The sequence below is a fragment of the Sorex fumeus genome, unplaced genomic scaffold (genome assembly GCF_029834395.1).
Source record: "Sorex fumeus unplaced genomic scaffold, SorFum_2.1 ptg000063l, whole genome shotgun sequence".
In the NCBI taxonomy this organism is placed as follows: domain Eukaryota; kingdom Metazoa; phylum Chordata; class Mammalia; order Eulipotyphla; family Soricidae; genus Sorex; species Sorex fumeus.
The window spans coordinates 74,554,445-74,564,395 of NW_026606120.1; the positions used below are offsets into that span (position 1 = coordinate 74,554,445).

Here is a 9,951-nt window from a genome sequence, read left to right on the forward strand (position 1 = left end):
TTATTATTCTCCCCTATATGTAAAGTTATGAAGCTGCTTCTAATTTCCCAGTTAACTTTCTCATGAGTTGACAAGCTAGAAAGGAACCTTTTGCTCTGTCTTGCCATTGGTCATTTTAGATGTTTTTTCCTCAATGGATTGAACTCTTGATGAAAGAACTTTGCCACGCTGATCTATTTCTTCAACCACTGTCTTAACTAGTGTGGTTTTGGATAATTCTAGAAATAAAAAAAATGTGAATGAGTATGCATACTCTATTGAAAAGCGTGGATAAGTAATCCCTCTTCTTCTTTTCAAACATTACACCCATTTTTGGTGAGGGAACGGAAATAGACTCTTAGGATGAGTTTGGAATAGTTTCATCCACTCAAAAGAGAAACAGTTGTTCAGAACACGTTAGTTAAAAGCATGTGCGACTCCCAATAACGTGAAATTACTTGCTGCAATAAACATAGAAGTAGATTTTATTACCTTTGGAGGAATTTACAGAGCTTCCTGATCCAAAGCCCATAGACTTGGAGCATGAGCTGTGAAACAAAAACAAAACAACTCATGAAGTTTACTGTTTAAGTTCAGCCAAGTTTTAGTGTATTGATTTCTAAAGTATCTTCTTTAATAAAAAAAAGTTTGACCCATAGCTGGAATGCTCAGGGCTTACTCCTGACTCTGTGCTCAGAGATCACTCCCAGTGGGCTTCAAAGACCATCTGGGATGCCAGGGACTGAACCTGGGTAGGCTGAACACAAGGCTAGCACCCTATTCACTGTACTATATCTCTCCAAAAACTTTATTTAGTTTTTTTTAATTTTAAGTGTTCACTTTTTGTATATTTACTTTTTCTATGTATCAATTCAGAAATAGTCATTGGATCAACAGGTGAACTCAGGTGAACGCTAAATACCCCATAGAAAGGGAAAGCATTAACATTTTTGTTTCTAGGAGATGATAATAATTACTTGATATTTACAAAGAGGGTATATAAAACTCTTGTTTTCTTCTGAGTTTTTTGTTTGTTTGTTAGCTTGTATTAGGGACACACATGACTATGCTCAGGGCTCACTCCTTACTCTGTGCTCAGGGACCCCTCATGACCATACTCAGGGCATGATATGGGGTGCTAGGGATTAAACTTGGGTCAACTTCCTGCAAGGCAAATGCCCTACCTGTTGTACAATCTCTCTGACCCATGCTTTAACTTTTAAATCCAATAATGTAAAATTTAGGAGAAGTCATAGATCTCTCCTGTTAAGCTTATCTATCCCATGTTTGCACAGAGGACACTTCTCTCTCTCTCTCTCTCTCTCTCTCTCTCTCTCTCTCTTTGGTTTCCAGGCCACATATGGAAGTGCTTAGGGCTTACTTCTGGCTCTGTGCTCAAGGATCACTATTGGCAGGATTCAAGGGATTGAATCTGGGTCAGCTACACGCTAAACAAGTGCAGTACCGACTATACTATCTCTCTGGCCCAACAGGTCACTTATTCAGTGATATTTATTAGGAATAGATGGAAAGAAATGGGCAGAGTTGGGTGGAAAATCCTGAAATATAATGATTAACGTGGGTAACAAATTAGGACTTCAGCAGGGATGACTGGGACGATCTTTTGCAGGTACAAAAGGCACTGTGATGTACGAGACACAGAAGAGATGACACACTTCTCTGCAGAGGGAATAAGGAAGCAAATGCTGGGCGGCATGGAAACCAGACCGGCACGCAGTTAGGGTTATAGTGAGAAATGGGTAAAACCAGGGGACTCAAGAGGCGTGACATACTTCCCGTCTCCATCTATCAGGCGGCAGTAGGTCTCAATTTCTTTTTCCAGGTGTAGCTTGAGGTCCAGCAGCTGCTCGTACTCTAGCTTCTGGCCCTCGGTCTCGGTGCGGACCTGGTGCAGCTGCTCCTCCAGGGCCCCGATCTGTCCCTGGATCTGGGCCAGCTGAGTGCAGTAGTTACCCTCGGTCTCGGTGAGGGAGCACTCCAGAGAATGTTTCTGAAGAGGAAGAAGATGCCGGAAGATGGGATGAAAACACTTGGAGAACTAGGCAGATTCTCAGCAAACAGGAGGAGTTTATGGGGGGTGTGTGCACATGTGCAGGAGTGGCCTGGGTTGGGGGGCTTGTCACAAGTCAATGTGTGGGGGGGAGAGGGCAAGTGACAGGCCCTTCCTGGGAGGTTTTGTTTGTTTGTTTTGGAGCCAGATGACCTGCTGTGGGATAAAAACATTTACTCACTGGCCCCATGGATGTTCATAATATTTAATGCATGTCATCTGATGACTGGCACATGTATAAAGTACTTTGTGGGGAGAGCAATAAGAAACAGATTTTAAACAAAGAAATGAATGTTGGAAAACTAACACTTTGAGATTCTGTATTTGGGGTTATCTGCTGCTAGTCAATCCCCATAAATTCAGAATCTGTATTTATTTGGGGTTGTCTGTTAACCCCAATAAATACAGAAAATAGTATGTAACTATTTTCCCGAGATTCATCCAACCACTCTTCCAAAATCTGTGTACATTGCTTGTTCTTCCAACCTGTCCTCGATATTCTATCATCCGTCAAAGCCTTTTACTAAGTCTTTGAGATAGTGAATGCTTTCACAGGGCTGGCGTTTCGAGGCAAGAGGTAGATTTACAACACAGACTTGATCAAGATTTCAACATGACTCTCATGAATATTATATTTCTTCAGGTCTCCTTCCAAAGTCTCTAATTTGCCTGTTGGGCAAGTCCTACCCCAATTAAAGCAATTTTCCTCTTCCTCTTATCATATGTAAATACGCCTGAGTGGTAATTACTTTTCCTGATATTGGTTATTATGTGACCTTTCACCTGTATCCCCACTCTTTGATTTTCCTTCTTGTGGGGAGCAACTCTGATCTTTCTTGTTTAAAATAAAACTTAGCTATTAAAGGATGATACAAGCTTCTGTCTTTATCTGTTTTTTTTTCCCTTTTGGATTTTGGGTCACACCTGGCCCTGCTCAGGGCTTACACCTGACTCTGTGCTCAGGGTTCATGGCTAGTGGGCTTGACGGGCCATATGTGGTGTCAGGGAACTGAACTGGGTTGGCCATGTGCAAAGCAAGCGCTTTACTCACTGTTATCTCTGACTCAAACCTCTGCCTTTTTTCATAAGACATTTTAGGAGAGCTGGCCAAACTCTTTAATCTATTTTATTTAAAAATGCTCTTCTTTTTTTTATTGCAGTTATGGCATTATATTAGTTAAAATTGGTATCTTGTAAAATATGTTGTCTATTGACCTCATTCTAAGATTATAAGTGGGAGTTAACGAAGTATTCATCACACGAACAGATAAAAGTAAAAAGTAAAGGCCCTCCCGTTGATCATCAATTTGCTCGAGCGGACCCAGTAACATCTCCATTGGAGACTTTGTTGTTACTGTGTTTGGCATATCGAATATGTCACGGGGAGCTTGTCAGGCCCTGCCGTGCGGGCGAGATACTCTCGGTAGCTTGCCGGGCTCTCCGAGAGGGGCGGAGGAATCGAACTCGGGTTGGCCATGTTGGCTGCGTGCAAGGCAAACGCCCTACCGCTGTGCTATCGCTCTAGCCCTACACGAACAGATGCTGGGATGAATAGATGTCAGCCAGCTGGTCTAAACAGATGACTGGTGCTTGCTATGGGCACTGCTGGGTGCTGCGGGGGTGGGGGGGTGCAAAGTGAGTTGGAGGGCCAATGGAAAGGTGAGGTAAGTGAATGGTAAGATGTTGAGGTGGTTGTAGAACCATTTAAAATACAAGTTTCCCTGATGAGCAGTCCTCCTCATGTCCTCATTTAAAAAATGAAGCAATTTTTAAAAAATGGTTTCTAGTATTCTCCTTAATCAGAGAGTCTCCATGTCTGTTCTGCCTTTCATTGTCAAGTCTTGGCTTGTAGATTAAGGAAAGACGGCAAATGAACTTGGCCCTTCATTTGCTACAGGGAATACAAACCAGCTGCACATTCAGACAATTCCCAACTCACACAATATTCCCATATTAAATGATAGAAGAGCAAGCTTTGAATTTGTCCTACTACCAAAGAATCTCAGGCATGAAAGTTAGGGTCTCTGCAGACACCAATCTATCACTCAGTTGTTTGTTAAATTAATCTTTAACAATTATATTACCTTACGCACCCAAGCTATGACTCCAGATAGCACAGATTCTAATAAGACTCCAAACAGCACAGATTCTAACAAACCACTTTCTAACATCAAGGCTTCTATGTGAAAACGCTCAGGATTCTGGGAACTGAGGATTTTCTTTGTTAGAGCTCGGAATAGCAGGCAGGATCTGGGCTCAGCAGCAGGAATCTAGATGCTGGAAAGAAGGGAGTGAGGAAGGGAGCCAGGGATATTCTAGGAACCCAGAGTGGCAGGGAGGGTGTCTGTTACGCGTGTCATGGGGAGGAGAAGAGGGGGAAGGCTTAGCTGGGATGAGTCAGAGGAAAACAAGTGTCCAGTAGAAAGCCCAGTGGGTAGGAAAGTAGTGATCATTTTGAGGGTGGTATAATCAAAACACAGATTTTGAACCATCTTTTCCTTCTGGGATCAATGCTCATTTGTGTCATAATAGTCACTCTTCCCTTAAATCCCTCCTAATGTGCTGTGGAAGGGAAAGGTTGTGTAGGGGACAGAACTCTTTATCATACCTGTGTGACAATTCCTGAAATCAAGTCTTTTGGGTGCTCCCAGTCCACACCCCCAAAGGAAGTCCATTTAGCCTTGGCTAATGTAATGTCCTCAAATTCTTAGTGCTTACAGTGCTTTTGCACCACACGCACACACACACACACACACACACACACACACATCATCATCATCATCATCATCATCATCATCATCATCATCACCACCACCACCACCACTAGCAGTTACTTTGGAGATTAGGGTGAGGACCACCCAAGGCTAAATGAACTTCCTTTGGGGGTGTTGGAGGGTGTTGTTGTTGAATGCAGGGCTCTGTGGGGTAGGGGGCGGGGACCTTGTCCCCCTGGGGAGGAATGAAGAGACTGGCAGAGGTTCTGGGAGAACACAGGGGAGCCCTCCTTTTCTCTGCCTCTTGAAAGCACTGGTGGCTTTTATCCGCCACGAGGGAAGTGGGTCCCATTAGTCGGCCTGGGGTGTCGGAAACACCTACGTCTGCCCAACACGTCCAGTCGGCAGAAGAGTCCAGATTAGCTCTGCGTGTCTCTGCCATGCCAGTGTGCGCGCCTGCCAGCGAGAAAAGCGCCCGCAGGGCCGACGAAACCCGCCGTCGGGGCGCGCCCAGGCCTCACCATAGCCAGCAGCGCGCTCGGGCCCTCACCTACCATGGCCAGCAGGGACTGCAGCTCGATCTCCAGCGTCTGCAAGGAGCGCTTCATCTCGGTCAGCTCGTTCCTGGCAGATGTGGCAGCGCCCGCGTCGTCGGAGATCTGCTGCTGCAGGGTGGCGCTCTGCAAGGCGGGCGCCCAGGTGACTAGGGGTGGCCGGGGCGCCCCTCACCCTCACCCCCCAGTCCTGAGAAGGGTTCCCGAGGTGGCCGCACCTTCTCATTGAACCAGGCTTCGGCGTCCCTGCGGTTCTGCTCCGCCAGGTCCTCGTACTCGGCGCGCATGTTGTTGAGCAGCACCGTGAGGTCCACACCCGGCGCCGCGTTCATCTCCACGTTCACGTTGCCCCCCGCCGCGCACTGCAATGCCTTCATTTCCTGCGGGGGAAGCGAACCAGGTGGGCACCTTGGGTGGGGGGCACTAGCAGCTCCCCTCAAGTCCCCAGAGGCGTTTTCCCAGGTGTGACTTTACCTTCCAAGGTTCAAAAAATTGAAAGAGAGAAAGAGAGAGAGAGAGACAGAACCAACACAAAACCCACAGTTGCATCATCCTGCTAATCATCTATTTAATGACTGATTCGTTAATGCAAAAGTCACTACCAGAACCACCACTCAAATGTGCCGTGTTTTATACTCTTCAATCAGAAGAGCTGAGTTTTGAAGCACACTGTTATTGAGGAAACGGCTGGGCAGCTTCTCGGGAAGAGAATTAATTCGCGCACTCCAAATTCCTGCCCTGCAAACCTGAGCCTGCATCTGGCAAACGGGAACTGTTCTCTGCGGTGCGTCTGTGGGAAAGCCTTCAGTCTCTGCACACCTGACCCAGAGGCAACATTGCTCTGGATGAGCCCAGCCTCAAGTCCAATCACCTACGGACTCAGAATTCTCTGATGAATGACCTCAGCTTTAGTTCTTAAGCTAGGTTGTTCTTAAGTCCTTAAGCTAAAAGGAACTTTTCCCTTTGTAACAGCACTTGCTCAACTGGTAAAACTGCTTTCTTAAACCATCCTTCCCCAGGAGCTACCAAGAGTAAAAGATTTACATTGTCCAGGGAAATAATTTAATTTCCACATTCTTTTTGAGGTTTTGTGTCTGATTCTAGGAGAAGAAAAAAATTGGCTCCGGGTGGAGGGGGTGGGAGCGGGGAACTTGTGTGTGTGTGTGTGTGTGTGTGTGTGTGTGTGTGTTGCGGGGGGTGGAAGGGGGTGTCTCACAGGCATTGCTCAGAGGCCTCTACAACTTATACTGGACCAACCAGCCCTGGTGGTCTAATGCTCAGGCGACAATGCACAGAGACTTGTGCACTCTATTCCTGGGTACGGCTGGGGCCATCCCAGCAGGTGATCGACAGGGACCCTCCATGATTCCATCCAGAGGTACCAGACTTTCAGTTCATGAAGACTGTGGCCCTGGGCCTTCTGCTACCTCCTGGCCTGAGAAAAATTCTTGTTGGTGCAAATTGACTTCTTGAGGGTTTCTTGGGAAGAATGGTCAAGGGTGAGTGGGAGACAACGGGGCATTCTCAGGGGATGTGATGTTAGGAGTTCTACTCTGGATCCACTCTACATCCAGTTAATACTATTTAAGGGGCACAGTGCACCCTTTGTACCCCCTGGACTAGAGGGAAACCCTGCTGGCAACTGCAGTGGACCTGCCTGTTCTCTGGGTCTCTCTTTTTTTCTGATTGTCACAATCACAGCCCTGTTGGGTGCTCTCAGTGAATGCTCACCCATAGCCCCTCTCTTTTCATCCTTCTGCCCTGGGACTTTTCTTTCTCCTAGATCTCTCTCTCCCTCTCTCTCTCTCTCTCTTGCTCACTCTCTCTTTCTCTCTCTCTTATTTTCGAATTCCCTTCTTTTCTCCTCTCCCATAGTTTTCTCGTGTGTGTGTGTGTGTGTGTGTGTGTGTGTGTGTGTGTGTTAGTGCTGAGTAGTTTTGGTGTTAGAGACATTTCTCAACGGTGTTGTGGCTTTACTCATCATCTTCAATGATAGTATTCTATGTATTCCCACTGAAGAGTATTTTCTGAAAACTGTATCCATGATTTTCAACACTTTTGTGATTATGTTTGCGAAAACCTTTATTTCTTTGGTAGAATACTTGAAGTTTCCTAGTTTTATGTATCCTATAATGGGTTTTGTTATTTTGCAGGATTCAACATTACAGTAAAGCCAGGCTCATCAGCAGAGAGAAAATTGATAGCATTTGTCAGAGAGATCTTTTGAGAGACCGTTAACCTCAAGATAGGCTTAGATGAACACAAAATATAGTCCAGTGGAGAGAAAGATGGTTGTATCAAAGCAAAAGTAACGCTTTGTTTTGAAAAGGGTAGGCTGTTTCTGAATAAGAAATGGAATGATACAGATCCAGTAACTCCTATTTGTTACATTGGGGGATGATAATTAGAAGGGCAAAGTGGGAGAAATGGAATTCTTACTTTCTATCCCTTGGCATTGTTAGAATTATTACAATGAGCTTGGTTTATTCTTTTTTTTTGACATATTGTCCTCCATGCAAGTATCTAAAACATATGGAACTATGTTTGCACTTGAAGGAAAGCTTCTCCTACCTCTTCGTGATTCTTCTTGAGGTATGTCATCTCCTCGCTCAGGGACTCATACTGTAGCTCCTGGTCAGTCCTGCAGAGGGTCAGCTCGTCCAGCACCCGCCGCATCCCATTGATATCAGCCTCTGTGTTTTGATGAAGGCTGAGCTCATTTTCGTACCTTGGGAGGCAGGAAATGAATTTCAGCACAAGGCAGACTCTCACACGCGATGAAGAGTCAAACCTCCATGGCTTTGAACTGTGAGTAGCAAATTGAATCAGGAATCTAAATATTATCAAAGTATACAAAGAAGATCCGCCTCCACTCCACACCCCAATTCTGTGTGGGAAAAGCTGCAGTGATTTAGTCAAATATATTTAAATGACAAATATCAACAAAATAAAAAGATACTATTTTAGGATTTTAGTTAGACAATATGTTTTACTTGTTAATCAGTACTAAGAATCCACTAGGCATTGTTCTAGGAAGAGATAGAAATTCCGTGATATTTTTGTCCCCAAAATGTAATACTATGTTTAAATTTGTTGTGAGTACAGTTGAGTATAACAATAGAACATGCTTTGTGTTCTAGTATGTTGTAGTATAAGCATTGCTTCATTTAATTCTAAGCTAAGGATGATAGTTTATTCTAGTTTAGTTGAAATTGAAATTTTATTGTGCAAGTTAATAACAGCAATGTTTTTCTAGCACACGGTAATTTTTATCACTTACTTGAGCCGGAAATCATCAGCAGCCAACCTGGCATTATCAATCTGCAGAATAACATTAGCATTTGCAGTCGTCGATGCGATTATCTGGAAGAAATTAAAAGGGAGAGCACACCAAATAAATCTGCTCTTACATTTATCATTGTGTGAAATAAGCTTGTTGTGTGATGAAGTTCGTGCACAAAATATTGCTTTCATAAGTTACAACCTAGATGATTGAGATCAAATTAAAATTTACAGATATGACGTTATTTCTGCTCACATATTCATATATCTTATAGGATATAAAAATTTTTATCAGTGGATGTATTTCAAAATAATAGTGGAACCAGTAGTATTTAAGGTACACTGAAATTCACAAATCAAAGTTCCTGTTTTGAATAATAGAAATAATTATTTATCATAATAGAGGATAAAATGCAGACAAGTTATGCAGAATTTCCTGTTGTTTTATTCTTTTTGCTAGGTAATTCTTTTTTTTTGTGGGGGGGGGCACACTTGGTGGTGCTCAGGGCTTACTCCTAGATGTGTGCTTAGGGATCACACTCCTGGTGGGGCTTGGGGGACCAAATAGACAGCTGAAGGATCAAACTCAAGTTAGACCGATGCAAGTTAAGAATACTTTACCCACTGAGCAATATTTCCAGCCCCTTGTTATGTAATTTAGAAATATTATAACCAGTTCCACATTTATTGTTCCTCACCTTAGTCTTAAGATCTTCAATCGATAGGTGATATCTGCTATAGTCCTGGTCAAGTCCACGACAAGATCCAGGTCCATATTTTTCATACCAGCTCTTAATTTTCCTTTCTAGTTCAGCGTTGGCCTCTTCCAGAGCACGCACATTATCCAGGTAGGAGGCTAAGCGGTCATTGAGATTCTGCATGGTCACCTTCTCATTCCCAGAGAGGAGGCCCCCATCACTTCCAGCAAAGCCAGCACCAGCAGCATTTCCAAGGATACCACCAGGATGGTTTCCACCAGGAATACTGCCCAAGCCCCCTCCCAAAGCACAGGAAAATCCACTTCCAGTAAGGGAGCTGCCACATGCATTGTTGCCGGCAAAACCTGCACCTCCATTCGAGGGTCTGCCGGATCCAGTTCCAGACCGTAAACAAATATGCCTGGACCCAGTAGAAAAGCGGAGAGACATGGCGGTAAGAGGGTTCTTCACCTCGTCTGTTGATGGCTGCAACTTCAAAGAAGAACGGAATATTGTGTGCTGATGATTTTGTTGTGCTTTTATATACAATTATTGGGGTGTTTCTATTAGGCATGCCAAAAGAAAACTGGCATCACTCAGATTAGCATGAAATTATGTATAATTGGATAGATTTTTTTTTTAAATTAACGTCT

The 9,951-nt window shown here is 44.1% G+C and overlaps 1 protein-coding gene across 1 annotated transcript; it reads right to left on the reverse strand.

Moving 5' to 3' along the window:
• Positions 1-75: 75 nt before the first annotated feature.
• KRT28 (keratin 28) lies at positions 76-9,748 on the reverse strand. Its single transcript, XM_056127529.1, has 8 exons — positions 9,299-9,748; positions 8,599-8,681; positions 7,890-8,046; positions 5,537-5,698; positions 5,319-5,444; positions 1,773-1,990; positions 472-527; positions 76-218 (listed from the first exon to the last, which is right to left on the reverse strand). Exons 1-8 carry the CDS (start codon positions 9,746-9,748, stop codon positions 76-78), a joined length of 1,395 nt encoding a protein of 464 aa, XP_055983504.1.
• Positions 9,749-9,951: the final 203 nt, after the last annotated feature.

Coding starts and splice junctions, on each gene's coding strand:
- KRT28 (XM_056127529.1), bottom strand. CDS start 9,748: ATGTCTCTCCGCTTTTCTACTGGGTCCAGGCATATTTGTTTACGGTCT. Junction 8,047..8,598: donor GCTGATGATTTCCGGCTCAA/GTAAGTGATAAA, acceptor CTGCCTCCCAAG/GTACGAAAATGAGCTCAGCC. Junction 5,445..5,536: donor AAGCCTGGTTCAATGAGAAG/GTGCGGCCACCT, acceptor CCCGCCTTGCAG/AGCGCCACCCTGCAGCAGCA.